The 16,539-nt window shown below is 37.2% G+C and overlaps 1 protein-coding gene across 1 annotated transcript in view; it reads left to right on the top strand.

Moving 5' to 3' along the window:
* Positions 1 to 16,539, top strand: part of SLIT3 (slit guidance ligand 3) — a 506,804-nt gene that overhangs the window by 450,726 nt on the left and 39,539 nt on the right. The window contains 2 exon segments of the mRNA XM_032210926.1: positions 10,577 to 10,597; positions 10,600 to 10,671. Of these exon segments, the coding sequence (XP_032066817.1) occupies positions 10,577 to 10,597; positions 10,600 to 10,671 (93 nt within the window).

Genomic DNA, 16,539 nt, shown 5'->3' with positions numbered 1-16,539 from the left:
TTGAGAGTCTGAGTCAATGTGATCCTCTATATATGAATAGTGTGTATTAATTAACAAATTAATTAAATTTGTAATGAACAAAAAAGGTATATTTGCTTTTAAATGTTTGTCATTGCTTTCTTAATAGGTAAAAATAAGGTGCAGGCTTATTTTACTAAATAAATAAGGTATTGTTTTCTTTCTTTTTTTTCTTTGTTTTACTGTATTGATTATTTGTCTTAAGCCAAATATATTTTATTAGATATATTGCTTTATTGCTTCCAAAAATTCTAAATTTTAGAAAATGATTATCCTAAAAGAAATGGTTAAATCTAAATAAGGATAAGACTGTTGTTATTGGTATTGTTTAATGGTTTAATGCTGAATTTTCAATGAGTAATCTAATAATTAATAAAAACATGTTTCTTAGAAAAATAAGGCAAATTACACAAGCAGTTCTTCAAAAACAATCTCGGATACCACAAAATAATTATAAGCAGCACACGCCTTTAAAAAATAGCCTTTATGTAGTAATCAGTCTACAAAAATGAATAATTTATCTTCCTGTATAAGTATACGTATAATCTTTATTGTCATTGTACTTAAATACAACGAAATAGGTTTTAATCTTACTAGAGAAAAATGATAACAGAAATGAAAAAAGAAAGAAAAAGAAAAAAACTAGCGTGTGCATGGAGTAATTGTGGTTGTATTTAAAAGTCTCACAGCTCAAGGATAGAAACTATCTTTAAACCTGTTTGTTCGGCTGCTATATTTTGATATCTTCTGCCTGATGGTAGAAGTATAAAGAGACACTGACCAGGGTGTGAATCATCTCTGAATATCTTCCTTACTCTGCTGAAGCAGCGAGATCTGGCGATGTCATCCAGTGGTGTCAGAGGGCAACCAATGGTTTCTTGTGCTAAATTGATTACTCTCTGTAGTGCCTTCCTGTCCACAGCTGTTAAACCAGCATACCATATTGTAATACAATATGTGAGGACACTTTCTATGGTGGACCAATAGAAAGAGATCATCAGCCGTTGTTCCACCTGATTTTTTTCTCAGGACTCAAAGGAAATGAAGTCTCTGTTGGCCTTTCCAATAACCAGAGACATTTTGTTTTTTCCAGGTGAGATCTTGACTAATAAGCACTCCCAAGAATTTAAAAGAGGAAACCCTCTCCATACAGTCCCCCTTGATATACAGTGGGGCAAGTTCCTCTTTGTGCTTCCAGAAATCTAGCACCATCTCCTTTGTCTTACTAGTATTTAGATGTAAGTTGTTTCTTGAGCACCATGCAGATACCTTCTGGACTTCTTCCCTGTTTTTTTTTCCAAGTGTCAGGATACTATAGGTCTATACCTTTTAGAATTACACTTTATTCCAAACTTTATCATTTTAGTAAAGCAATCTTTGAAATTAGATCTTGTGTTCATATTTTGCAGCATGGCAACCTTGAACATTCTTTCTTTAATCACCTTTGTATATTTTAACCATAAAATATTGTCCTAAACATATGTTAAAATCAAATTTCTCTCCAATATGAGTCATAAAATCCTCAGGAACTACTTGAGTTTAACTGATCTTATTGAAATCCAAGTTCTTTTCAATGCTGTGTTGAACTGTTTTTATGACTGAAACAGGGCAGGGCAAATCATTCATATTAATATTCTCTATTTCTGACTTCTTTGGCTTCTTTTACTTTTTGATTCATAATTTTGTTTAATCTTGCTTTATAGACTTTGACTGCATTGTAAACCACATGAGGCACCTTTGTTTAGAATTTTAGACATAAGATACAGAATGTATTGTCAATAAAATAAAATTTCCCTAAATCAGAGTGACTAAATTAAAGTGGTGGAAATGGAGGTAGGCATGGAAAAGAATAGGTTGAATCTATTTGAGAAAACATGTGTATTCCAATTTATCATTTTCTCTAAAAAATGAAGTATCAAATCTCTCTCCACTTATATATTGATCTTTAAAGCCTTATCATTTAATCCTGGTTAAAAGAAAACACCCCAATAATAGCTATCAGTAACCACAATATATACATAAACCTTGACCGGATAAGTCCTTTAAAATCCCTTTGTTTACTTTTCTTGATATTTAATCCCATGCAATATTGTCCTATAGATTGGTTTAATAATAAGCACCTTCCTTATAAGTAGTTAAAAGAGGAACTGGGTAAACCCAGTGTCCAATTTGGAGACATCAAAACATGGTTTAGGCAAAATGATTCCCCTTCCCCCCTCTCAAAATTCTCAGATCCACTGGAGATCACTGTTTCAGAATCTCTTTGCGGAGAGATTCTTTGTTGAACAAACATATGGATGACCCTTGCGGTTTCCATTCTCCTAAGAACATTCCTAATTCAATTTAAAACTTTTCTATAATCAATAAAGTATCTATTTTCTTTTTGGGTTTATATGATTTTCTCAGTTATCCAACATGCATCAGCAGTAATATCTTTTGCTTTCACCTTTTCTAAAACCAGCATAAAGACCTGCCATTTCCTTTTCCATACAAGGCTCTAATCTGTATTGGATGACCCTATAAATTATTTTGCTAGCTAATTTGTAAAATTATATTGTGCACTCTATTAAATCTTCTTTCTTTGGAAGAATAAATATCCAATGGAATAAAACTGATAGCATGTGAGAAATACTGCCTCAACTAATACTGATACCAATTTAAGTTATACCAATTATAACATCCACTTGGATGTTTAGTAATTTCTGCTGGAGTGTATGTGTTTGATAGACAGAACCTAAACTGTATCTAACAATACAGTAGCAAGAGTTGGAAGGGACCTTGGAGTCTTCTAGTCCAATCCCCTGCCTTGGCAGGAAACCCTATACCATTTCAGACAAATGGCTATCCAACATCTTCTTAAAAACTTTCAGTGTTGGGACATTCACAACTTCTGGAGGCAAGCTGTTCCACTGATTAATTGTTCTAACTGTCAGGAAGTTTCTGCTCAGTTCTAAGTTGCTTCTCTCCTTGATTAGTTTCCACCCATTGCTTCTTGTTCTGCCCTCAGGTGCTTTGGATTCGCTGGAAAAAATACTTTCTTTTTGATATTGTCAAAAGTTTATTGTAGTTATTAAATAAAAACCTGTTAAAATATCAAGGTATGTTTTTGACACAAGAAGGACTTTTACTATTTATAATGCATGGTTCCTCAAAAATGATGCCAACTAAATTCAATTTTTTTGTTTTGTTTTTATCAAGTGAGTGGTTATACTGGCATTAATCTTTAATCTGTGATAAATGTGTACCTGTTCTTTTCTTTGTTGCTATCTTTGATTCCTGAAATAACTTATATGCCTGGAAGTGTTTTTGGCAGAAGAGACTTTTAGAAAGCAATTTTTCCTTAGTGGGAAATGCATTGTTCTTTGACAAGTGAAACATGGGAGGGTCTCCAGGCCTTTAACCCATGTAGGATTATCTGCTAGAAACATATGTTAATCCTGATTCATTGTGGCCTCTAATGACTACAAAACAAAAGCCAGCCCAGCAGACTAGAAAATATTTGCATGTATTTGATTTCACTTAATTATTATGCTTTCCACAATGGAATTATCATAACAGAATACATACTATTTATGAAGTGTTCTGGTGTTCTAGTGTTTGGTAATTAAATGCACAATATTGCTTCTTCCTCATTGAGTTAAGAGACAGGAAGGATTTAGCTATTGAGAAGTAGGTCCTATGGTGTTTGCAGACAACTATATATCCAATAGATCAGGGATGTCAAACTGGCATCCCGTCAGCTGGATGCGTCACATGCAAGTCACGCTCATCCCAAATTTGCAAAGGGAAAAAACATCATGATACGTCACGTGTTGGCAATGTGACATGGCAAGTTTGGCACACGTTCAATAGATCTTTCCCTGATCACCTGCAACACCATGTGCTCTACCTGACATTGATTTTCATTTAATTTTTTTAATGATTTAATGATTCTTCTAACCTGTCTTTTTTTTTAAGTGGAAGCTGTATTCTACCAAAGAATCAGCATTTAGTATCATTTATCTTTTCATAAATATTTTCAGGACCCAAATGTATTTGTAAATTTAACTATCACAACATGATCTCCTTTGTAAAATGTGTTCCATTTTTTTAAAAAAGGAAAAAGGTAAGCAGAATGTTCCATGACATAGGAAGGGATGGAGACATCTTCACCAAAAGGCAAATTGTGATTTTGTGAATCACCACATCCATTCCATCAGTAATTTCAAAGACAAATAACTTTATTTTAGTCAGTGAGCAGTCTTTCATAATATAACAGAATAAACTTAATTAAAGAAGATTGATAAAATAGAATTTAAAAGGGGAATGAACTAAATATAACAATATAGTTACTGAGTTCGTAGTAAAATCCTACACATTTTTCCAGCTATATATCAAAATTTGTCAATATTGTTAGACAGTATAGCAGTTGTGGCTTGCCAGCGGCCAGCAGATCTGGCAGCAGATTTGGAGAGTGAGGAAGTTGGGGAGGAACATGGGCCACTCCTGCAGTCTGGGGACGGCTCTGATGAGGCTCTGTGTTGGAGGCAGAGAGGGGGCCAGAGCCATATGCTAGTTACCAGCTGCCTTATGAGTCAGACATCAGTGAGGCAGATGGCCAGCTGGAGCCTGTTCCCAGTGTGTGTATGTGCAAAGTTGCCAGATAAAAGGAACAGCTAAATAACAGGGGTCGACTTGGGAGCAAGGCCACGTATGGATGTTGAATGGCCCCTCCCAGAAGAAATAAAAGAGGAGCAAAAAGGGAGGGAAGTTTGCAAGATAAAATTAATTCACCTAATTGGTTCGTGACTCTCCGAGACTCCTTGCCAAGTTTTGCAGATATCGGCCTATCAGCTTTCCAAGCCAGATAGGATCTGTGACTGTAAATCCGCCCTCGAAAGACTTTGCTGGATGTGAATGAGCAGAATTCACAGTAAATTAATTAAAGGGGTTTTTCTCAGGACAAGGAGTCTGCTTCATGCTCTTGGGAAGCCTAGGTTAGAACAATAGCACTCTAACAAGCTAAAAGGCAATTGAGATCGAAGGAGTCAATATAGCATGAATATTGAGCTATAGATAGTGCTTGAGTTATAACCATAATAGAGCTTGCCCATCACAATCCACTATTATAATCTTTTTTTGCAATGGTCACTACGTAAACCAGTGGTTTTCATGGGCACAGTTTCACTGAAAACCAGAAGAAACTACAAAGGTTTACATTGGTTTCAAAATAATTGGGAAAACCATAAAATAAAGTCTGCTTTATCACAATCACAAACATATTTGGAAAAGACTACAACTGTTTACTTAAAAGAGCACAAGGTGTAATGTTCTCATATTAAACCTCATAATATATTTCTTTTTGAACAATCAAAGGACAGTTGAAAAGGGCAATGAATGAACTAAATATAGTAAGCATGATGTAGCACACTTCTTTTTCATAAAATATCTATTTTGTTATTCCATTGGCACTGAAATGACATTCCACTCCATTTCAAAAAAGATGCATATCCTTAAAAAAAGGCATAATTCTAAACTGCTTTCTCAATTCAATACTTTTTTGAATCTTGTATGCATGTAACTATTTGATCTGTTGTCATAAGATCACAAAAAGAGTCCTAGCTAGAAATTCCAGTTCACTGGTTATCAGCAAAAAGTCATAAAAGTCATTGTGTGTTTGTGGTTTGCGAATGACCATACAGTCCAGTTGCCAAGAGCCAAAAATGTGGTCATGTGATTATAGTGGGGGACCGACTGTCACAGCTTCAAATCCAGGTCATAAGTACCTCAGGGAAATCCATCATAACTTTAGTTGTAAGTTGACAAGTACCTATAATAAAAGCACAATACCTTTGTGTTAACTTCATGGTATAATGAATATAAAGTAGTATGCAGCCTCCTATTTCAATTGCTCCTAATTTACAATGATAAATTGCTCTTGATTTACAATGACAATCTCCTCACTTTATGCGGTTTTCTGGAGTTTTCCCTTTCAAAAACAACAGTTTGTAAGGCATTACAGAGTGCAGATGTCAGAGCTGTTCACAATTTTGGCATAGTAATTTGATTGAGATGTACGCAGGGTTAAGTCTGGTGACCTGATTGCTTAAATAGATATCAGCAAGAATTAGATGGTTCTCAATCTGTAGTTTCATACAAAATACTTGCCTATATTCTTTCGACTGAGTCATACCCTGTTATAATCAATGTGTGGGAGAAGAAACTAGTAATGTGGCTTTTTTCTTCAGCTGATTTCTCCCATTTTTGAAAAATGGTGAAAATTTGAAGATACTGATCCATGTACTGTACTAGCTCCCACTTTAAGGACTCCTATACTGGACACAAACCAGAACACTTGAATAAATTTAATAGGAACCTGGATTGAACAAACTCAATCTTTAACAAGTTGTGAATATACCAAGTTGCATTCAAGCTTTTGCTAAAAATGTTTTACTGAACTTGGGACAAACTACATGCCCCAAGAAAGGCAGTAATGCAATCAGAGTGCCTTTAAAATGTAGTTGTATCCACTAGCCCTTGAGTGTAACATGGATAATTATAGTGTCTGACTTATCTGGGTCATATTTCATTAAAAGTAATAGTTTTATTTAACAGGCTCATAAGACAGTGGGATGTCTGTTAAAGTGAAATGTCTCTTAAAGTAAGAAGTTATCCTAATCCTCTGAATAAATCAGGAATGTTTGTTGCATATGCCTCCCTGTGAAACACAATAAATCAAATCAGAACAAATTACAATATTTTGAGAAATTAAGAAGTGGATTTGCCTTCTTCCTAAGGCTGAAAGAGGGGGTGGCCCAAAGTCAACTGCATCTCAATGTTAACAGGTTGAGGAGGCCTTGCTTATCCTATTCACCAATATAACTTACAATAAACAATGTAAGCTTAACCAATATAAAATATAGTTAATTTCAAAAAGAAAAAAATACCTCAATTTGCGTGCAAGACAAAGATCATACAGTAATAAAAAAAACTAGCATTGCTTTAAATATATATAATCCCAAACTTTAAGTTTATTAACATTATGTAAACATGAAAAATGAAACACAAACTCATATACACACTCCAAATTTCAAAAGCTTGACATTAAATTATTTATAAGAAATATTTGTAAATTATTTGTAAGTTTTCTAAATTAATAGAAAATGTATATTCTTCCATTCTTGTAAGATTGTTATTTTTCTATCATAACATACACTATCTATTTCAAATTGAAATCAGTAAATAATTCAAGAAAATACAAGCTTGCACAATATAGTCTTCATTAACTAAATGAATACATGAAACTATGGCTATAATAGCGTTTGGCCATATCATATGAAACAATGTTAGTTTTAAGCATTACATCTCCAGTAATTAGCTGACCCTATCAATTATTTCCTGAAGATACTCTTACAGGTGTCCAATAGATGTGAAATCTAAAAATTTTTAGATTTCATTTTAAACCCATATGAAAGTTACAGCAATGTGGCTTCTGTTGAGGATTATATATCAGTCGTTCTGATTCTTTATTCTTTACCTTCCTATAGTCTTAACTATCTAACTTAGTGCATTCAGTTATTATAGGTTTATTAATTTGTAAAGAAAGTATTATACCCTAGAGTGGAAGCACTTAAAGCTGTGGGTCCTGTATCTAAACATCAGAATAGCCAACATATCACCTTTTTTGAAGGTGATATTTAAATTGCAACACATCAAAAACAAAAATTCACGATCTCATCCTGTTATTTGACTTAATGTATATGTAATATATACTTGAAAATGAATGTCATGATGCTTTTCCTCATTGTGTTAGCTTGATTTTAAAGAACAAGCAAACTCACACATACATATATACATGGTATATATGTTGATTTTATATATATATATATATATGTATGCGCCTTGTGTTTTTTGTGTATATATATATGTAATATGTAAATATGTACATGTAAATATATGTAACTTGTGTGTATATTTTGTGCTTGTCTATGAATCTAGATAGAGTGTGTGGGTGTGTATGTAAATTCTGGACATTAAAAAATACAATGCATCATTTTAAGGCCATTATTGGGTGATTTACGTTACATTTTGACAGAATATGCCTTAAAGGTACATCTTCAAAAATTTGTATTAGCATTTGTATACATTGATGAAAATATCTAAAATGTCAGCATTTTTTTTCAGTTGTCAGAAATAATTAACAATTATTAAGCCCCATGTCCACAATGTTCCATTTTGACTGAGTCCCTAATTTTTTAAAAAATGAAGTTCTTTCTTTACATTTGCATAAATGGAACAGGCATCCACTGGACTGATACCAGTTTCATTACTGCTCAAACTTCTTTTTTTTTCTTTGCTTTATAAGAAAATCCCAGGTTGATACATGATAGACCTAACACTTTGGGATGCCTTCCGCAAATGCGCAACAAGCTATCAACTAAACTGAAAGTAGCTGGGGGTCATATTGTAGCAACAAACAGTTCTATGCTTCTTGGATACTCATTGGGCCATTTGTTAACACTGTTTCTATACTAGAGAAATTGCATCCATAAATAATTTATGAAGGAACTCCATGTGTTTCTGGTGAAGTTTTGGGGGGAATATTTTACAATTAATAATTAACTTTGAGACTGTAGTGGTAGTGGTAATCAGCAATAATAAAAGTGTTGTTACTTGATTTTGGTGCTGGAAATTGGTAAATTGGAGGGGTTAATTTATTACTAAGGTAATAATTAGCACAATAAAAATTCTGATAACATATTTTACAGTTTAATTTTGGCCATTAAGAGATGCTATTAATATGGGTGTGCACATGTGTGCGCACACATGTGCAAGATTGTAACTGAAATGAAATATCAAACAAATGCATTTTGGAATCTCTGTGCAGGAATCATTAGATATGACACCTTACAATGCAGCTGAAATTCTTCAGGAAATGTAAGAGATTAGTTAAAAAAAAAAGCCAGGATATTACATGAAAGGAATTTTATCATAACAGTATTATTCAGAAGATTGTAGCTTTGATCATTGTGAATCATTTCTTCATTATTAGAAACTAGAAATACAAAATAAGGTTTTGAAAAGGTTTAACAAAAATCAGCTGCACTGTTTCCTATACTTGAGAACATTTTATTTAAAAATGCAGTCCTGATGGACTCTTTTGGGTGTAGACAATTATTAGTTCCTTAAACAAATGCCTCATGTAGTGTTATATAGCAATAACACTTAGATTATATATCACTTCATAGTGCTTTACAACACTCTCTAGGTGGGTTTATAATGTCAGTGTATTTGCCTCAACAATCTGGGTCCTTGTTTTACCAACCTCTCAAATGGATGGAAAGCTGAATCAACCTTGAGTGGTCAGGATCAAATTCCTGGCAGTGGGCAGAATTAGCCTGTAGTACTGCATTCTAACCACTGTGCCACCTTAGTTCCTTAAATCTGCTTAGCATCAAGGTTTTGAATCATATTTTTATATTATTGTAGGATTTTAAAAAAATCAACATATGATTCAAAGCCTTTTGATACTGCAGGTGTTATTCTGAATAATGATAAATGAATTGTTTGTTTTCTTTGCAACATTTACAAGACGGAATACAACTACAAGTGTGAATGTGTGTCCATGTGATATTCTACTGTGAAATTGGGGTTGCTCTACTGAGATAATGCAAATTATATTGGGGGGGAAATATGGTATATTGAAAGATAACACATGTTCCATGACTATTATCTACATCATCAGACTCATTTTCCCATGAAAGTGTGGTTTTCAATAAATGAACCACTGTATCAGTATTGCTAATGGATAGGATCAATCCCAATTCTTCAGATAAATTCTCCAGGTTCTTACTTATATCTCCAGTGTTTATATAAGACTGAAACTGGGAATCACAAAGATTGAGGGTAGGATCTGTATTGTTATTCTCATATATTGATTGAAATGTTTGTATAGTCCAACTGGGCTAGTTTCTGTAATAATTGGAGATGGCTTTTGTTCACTGAAAGTCAAACATTACATATAAACTCACCTTGTAAGGGTTTGGTTTTTTAAAGACAAGCCCTGTAACACTAAGTTACAATCAAACTAACAAGGCAAAGATAAAATTCTGGATACAGTTTGGCACTCAATTTATAACATCCTCTAGCAAAAATTTCCTGGTTTTGCCCTCTTTGGAACAATCAAAGATAAGTGCATTTGTTTTGGGTTAAACAGGCCTTTCTAAATGTGTTCCTGATGATATACAATTATTTAATTATTTTGTTTTAGGACAACATTAATATTTATGACATTCATAAAGACCTCAAATCTTCTAGTATTACAACATGTTTCATATACAATCCATTATTTGTATAATGTCTATGTATTTATTTATTTTTGCTGCAATGACTAATCCTAAACCACAATAAAAGTTTTAATCATGGGTATGCCATTAACTTCTTTTTTAAAAAGGGATTGTAATATCATTGTCCTCAATAGTTTCTTCATAAGCATTTTTCATTCCTCAGTTCTAATTATAATTCAGGCAACTAAATTTCTACTAAATTTATATTAAAAGTTCTCTTAATTTTATTTCAGGAGAACTCTGTGATGAAGTAATCACCATTGCGTGCCTGAACTAAACCCTTGCAAACATGAATCCAAATGTATTTCTCTTGATAGAGAATATAAGTAAGTATGTACTATTGATATGTTAAAATATTGTATATAAATCCACAATCCTAATTAGTTACTTTATTAAGTAATTGCCACATTCCAGTGTTTTCTATGCAAGAAAACAACCAAATTCAGAGAGCGCACCAAGGACCCCTTATTCCAGACCAAACTAATAAACATATTATCTCTCCCAGTTTGCACACTGTAATTCAGCAAGCCTGGGGAAAAGTGAACTGCACATCCCTTCATTAATTGTAAGTCTTCAAATATAGCTATTGAATTTGTTGCTCAAATGATAGGTGTGATTACTTATATTTCAGTTTAATACCAGTTACAGGAAATGAAGGAGATGTTTTTCTTATACTATACTTCCATGTCAGAAACACTGAAACACTCCTTTGGTAAATGGATCAACTGGTGACATTACCATTGCCCAAAGGATGCCCAGTTTGGGGGTCTCCTTTTGTATCCCTATTAAGTTGCCAAAGTGTTTTCATTTATGCCAATTTATTCTTATGATTTGTTATTGAAACCAAAATGCATCTATTATGGCTTTTGATTTGCTTCCAATCAAAAGAAATAGGATGAAGCCACACTTTATTCCTAAAGTGAAACAAATAAATAGTTGAATTATCTAAAGTATTGTTGGAAATGAGCTTTTCTAAGGAAGAACAAAAACAACCATTGATTTTTGCTTAGTCTCAGAAATCACTGACCAATTATGAAAGAAGCTTCTTGATGACATCTGATCATGTAGAGTAGGGGTATCAAACTCAAGGCCCGGAGGCCGGATCCAGCCCATGAGATGCTTAGATCTGGCCCACAGGGCTGCCCTGGAAACAGGACCAATCATTGGTGCTCTGCCAGTGAAAACAGACTTGGGAAGCCTGTGTGCTCCATTTTCGCTGGCAGAGGGTTGCAGGAAGCCGTCACAGCCAAAAATGGAGCTTGCAAGCCTGTTCTGCTGGCAGAACACTCAGGCCACCACAAGCACCACTGACACGAATGATGTCGAACTGGCCACACCCACCCTGGCCACACCCATCCCAGTCACTCAAAGTAAAATACAACCCTGATGTGGCCCTCAATGAAATCAAGTTTGATGCCCCTAATGTAGAGAGAATGAAAATCAAAAGCACAAAACAAATATTTGAATGAAGAAATGGGAAGGGCAAAGTTGTGGTTGGACAGAGTTAAGAAATTCCTCAAGAATAAAGAGATGTAAAAATTAGGAACAAAAGACATTGTATGACTTGATCCAAAAGGTGCCCCATAGTAATAAATTTGGGGATTCCATAAAGCAGCTGTTAGAGTATATTAGAATTAGCATTAATAAAATCCTCTATCTTAATTAAGCAATAAATTTTAATAAAGCTAAGTGGGCCTTCCAGTTTAAATCCTATATTAGTCTATGTACCTGATGAAGTCAGCTGCCTCTCATTACAGTTTATTCCTTTGGAAGAAATGCTACTTTCTGAATTTATAACTTCCAGGGATGAATTAATCTGAAAATTCATGATCAGCAATGATTGGAGGATGAGGGAGCACATAAATTCTGGAATGAAAATAAAAAAGAGAAGAAACTAGTATTTGGAATAATTTAAATATTGACTGCAGTAACACTGTTTTCTGATTGGTTTTTTTGAAGGATCACAAACCTGAAGCCAAAACCAATATAAGTAGTCTGAAATGAAGGTAACCAGGGGTAGTATTTAACACAATTCCCTATTGCTCTAACATTTAAGGATCTCAGTAATATGTAACTAACTTTTTTCCATACAATTCTTCATGAAATCTTCCAGTGAGAGAGAGAGATACATTAATTTAATATATCTCTCCACGGAAGGAAGCTGTTGTTCCAACTGCCCGATATGTTAGAGCACAGTTATAAATAAACTTTATTATTCTGTAGCATGGAATTACTGACAAAAGTTAAAGCATTGATTTAATGCTGTCGTCCAAGAAAAGTAGTGGTTATATTGTTATGACAATAACCAATATATGTCAAAAATGTGATACATGGCAGCCTTGAGTAACGATGCGTGTATCATTTGTTATTACATCACTTTATTTGGGCCAACAGGGATCAATAAAGCAAGAGGATTAAATGTCGCTATTTCCTCCCGCAGTAATTATTATGAACACCATTTCCTTGCCAGGGTGGCTGAAACATCGCTAGAATTGGTTGCTATGCTTTTCAAAACTTTTACAAAACAGTAATCTTTGGATTTAATAAGAGACAACCTCCCCCTTTTTTCAATTCATAGAGGAATAACTGAAACTGAATGAAATGTTGTATAGAATAGCGGCAACTACTATATCAGTTGAAGCAATTATTCAGGAATTCAGTTTGAACAGATTTCATGCAAACTGAGATGATCTGAATATTTGTAGATTGGCAAAGAATCCAGTGTGCATGAATTCTAGCAGTGAGGAGACCAATCATGAATGATCTTATCAGAGATCATGACGCTTTTAGATTGAAATCAAGCGAACACTTGATTTCCTCAATAAAATTTAGCTGCAATATTGACAAAGGTTTGAATGCCTATTCAGGTGAGTGCCTTCAAAACTAATTGGGCTTAAGTCACAAAGTTTAGTTTAGTTTAGTTTTAGTTTTAGTTTATTTGTATGCCGCCCTTTTCCCTAAAGGGACTCAGGGCGGCTCACAACTCAAAGGGAGGGGAAAAACAAACAGAATTACAAAAAACATAAAAAGCCATACATAGTTAAAACACAACAATCATACCATTCGAGTGGGGCAGCGAGTCTTTAGCCCCAGGCCTGTCGGAACAGCCAGGATTTAAGGGCTATGCGGAAGGCCTGGAGGGTGGTGAGGGTACGAATCTCCATGGGGAGTTCGTTCCAGAGGGTCGGAGCAGCCACAGAGAAGGATCTCCTCCAGGTAGTCGCCAGTCAACACTGGCCAGCTGATGGAATTCGGAGGAGGCCTAGTCTGTGGGATCTAATTGGTCTAGTGGAGGTAATTGGCAGTAGGCGGTCTCTCAAGTACCCAGATCCAATACCATGAAGGGCTTTGTAGGTGACAACTAGGACCTTGAAGCGTACCCGGAGATCAACAGGCAGCCAGTGCAGCTCGCAGAGGATAGGTGTTACGTGGGTGAACCGAGGCGCACCCACGATCGCTCGCGCGGCTGCATTCTGGACAAGCTGAAGTTGCCGAATACTCTTCAAGGGCAGCCCCATGTAGAGCACGTTGCAGTAATCCAGTCTAGAGGTCACAAGGGCACGAGTGACTGTTGTGAGAGCCTCCCGGTTCAGGTAGGGACGCAACTGGTGCACCAGGCGAACCTGGGCAAATGCCCCCCTGGTCACAGCTGACAAATGGTGTTCAAAAGACAGCTGTGGGTCCAGGAGGACTCCCAAGTTGTGAACCCTGTCTGAGGAGCGTACTGTTTGACCCCCCCCCCAGCCTGAGAGGTGGAACACTTGGCCAATAGGAGGGAAGCACAGCAGCCACTCGGTCTTATCTGGATTGAGAACAAGCTTGTTAACCCCCATCCAGTCCCTAACAGCCTCGAGGCCCTGGCACATCACGTCCATCGCTTCATTGGGTTGGCACGGGGCAGACAGATACAGCTGCGTATCGTCCGCATACTGGTGGTGTTTTATCCCGTGCCGACGAATGATCTCACCCAGCGGTTTCATGTAGATATTAAAAAGAAGGGGGGACAGGACCGAACCCTGCGGCACCCCATACGTTAGGGGCCTAGGGGTCAATCTCTGCCCTCCGACCAACACCGACTGCGACCTGTCCGAGAGGTAAGAGGAGAACCACCGTAAGACAGTGCCTCCCACCCCCACCTCCCGCAGTCGTCGCAGAAGGATACCGTGGTCGATGGTATCGAAAGCCGCAGAAAGGTCAAGGAGTACTAGGATGGAGGCATGACCTCCATCCCTAGCTCTCCAGAGATCATCGATCAATGCGACCAAAGTGGTTTCCGTGCTGTAGCCAGGCCTGAAACCCGACTGGAAGGGATCTAGATAATTGGTTTCCTCCAAGGACCGCTGGAGCTGAAAGGCCACCACCTTCTCAACAACCTTCCCCACAAAGGGGAGGTTGGAGACTGGATGATAGTTGTTTAGGACGGCTGGATCCAAAGATGGCTTCTTCAGGAGGGGTCTCACCACCGCCGCCTTTAATGCAGGGGGAAAGACCCCCTCCCGAAGGGAGGCGGCAACAACCGCCTGGATCCAGCCCCGTGTCACCTCCCTGCTGTTAATAACCAGCCAGGAGGGGCATGGGTCCAGTACACATGTGGAGGCACTTACAGCTCTCATGGCCTTGTCCACGTCCTCAGGGGTAACAGCTTGAAAATCAATCCAGTAATGTCCTACCAGATTATCCCTTGGTGCCTCAGCTGGTTCTGCAGGATTGGAGTCCAGGTCCGCCCGAAGCCGAGCAACTTTATCCGCGAGAATTGGACGTAGTCCTCAGCTCTGCTTTGCAAAGGATCGCTCGTATCCCTCCTATTTAGGAGGGAATGGGTTATCCTGAACAAGGTGGCTGGGCGCGACTCAGCAGAAGCAATCAGAGAGGCAATGTATGTTCTTTTTGACGTCCTAATTGCCCGGATGTAAACTCTGATGCTGGATGTTAAAAGTGCTCGGTCTGACTCGGACTTACTGGATCTCCATCGGTGCTCTAGGCGTCTCTTTCGGCGCTTCATCTCCAGGAGTTCCTCAGTAAACCAAGGGCCCTCCTGGATCCACTGCCTCGGATCGGCCGTAAAGGCGCAATCCGGTTAAGAGCCTCTGTCACTGCTGAATTCCAAGCAGCAACCAGAGTCTCCGCCGGAGTGCGGGCGAGAGTATCAGGAATAACCCCAAGCTCCGTCTGAAAACCCAACGGGTCCATAAGTCGCCTGGGGTGGAACCACCTGGTCGGTTCCTCCTCCCTACAGTGGGGATTTGGTCTCCGAAAGTCAAGCCTCAGTAGGTAGTGGTCCGACCATGACAGGGGTAAGATCTCACTACCCCTCAGACCAAGGTCACAACTCCACTGCTCCGAGAGAAATACGAGGTCAAGCATGTGACCCGCCGAGTGAGTTGGGCCCCGGATTACTTGGGTCAAGCCCATGGCTGTCATGGAAGCCATGAACTCCTGCGCTCCATCAGAGTGTTCACCGAGCGAAGGCAAATTGAAATCCCCCAGAACCATAAGCCTGGGCAACTCAATTGCCAGCTCAGCTACCGACTCGAGGAGCGAGGGCAGGGCTGCTGCAACGCTGTTGGGAGGCAGGTACGTTAACAGCAAGCCCACTTGACCCTTGAGGTCCAACTTTGTAAAAGTAATGAATAAGGAAATAAAAATAGGTTTAGTATTATGGTAGAACAATAAATTTATTTGTCTAAGAAATTGAAAATCTACCTTTAGTTATTTATTTAAAGAAATCCCCAGTAGAAGAGAAATTTGTTCATATCAAACTTCAGAAAAGTAAATAATTACCTTTAAACTTAGTGATGTCCTGCCTGGATTTATAGTTTGTTTCCAATTCTGCTTTCCTCTTGTTTGTGTTTACAGTATAGGTAGTCCTCAAGATACAACAGTTAATTTAGTGACAATCCAAAGTTACAACAGCACTGAAAAATTGACTTATGACCGTTTTTAATTGCAATCTTTGAAGCATCCCCATGATCATTTGATCAAAATTCAGATGCTTGGCAACTGGTTTATACTTATACCATAGCGTGTCCCAGTGTCACGTGATCATCTTTTGCAACTTTCTGACAAGCAAGTCAAAGGGGAAGCCAGATTAACTTAACAAACAAGTTACTAACTTATCTTGCAGTAATCACTAATTGTGGCAAGAAAGATAATAAAATGGGGCAAAATTCACTTAACAAACATCTCACTTAACAAC

This window comes from Thamnophis elegans, chromosome 2 (assembly GCF_009769535.1).
Source record: "Thamnophis elegans isolate rThaEle1 chromosome 2, rThaEle1.pri, whole genome shotgun sequence".
In the NCBI taxonomy this organism is placed as follows: Eukaryota; Metazoa; Chordata; class Lepidosauria; order Squamata; family Colubridae; genus Thamnophis; species Thamnophis elegans.
The sequence above is the reverse complement of the archived record's forward strand: the minus strand, read 5'-3'. Positions and strand labels throughout refer to the sequence as shown.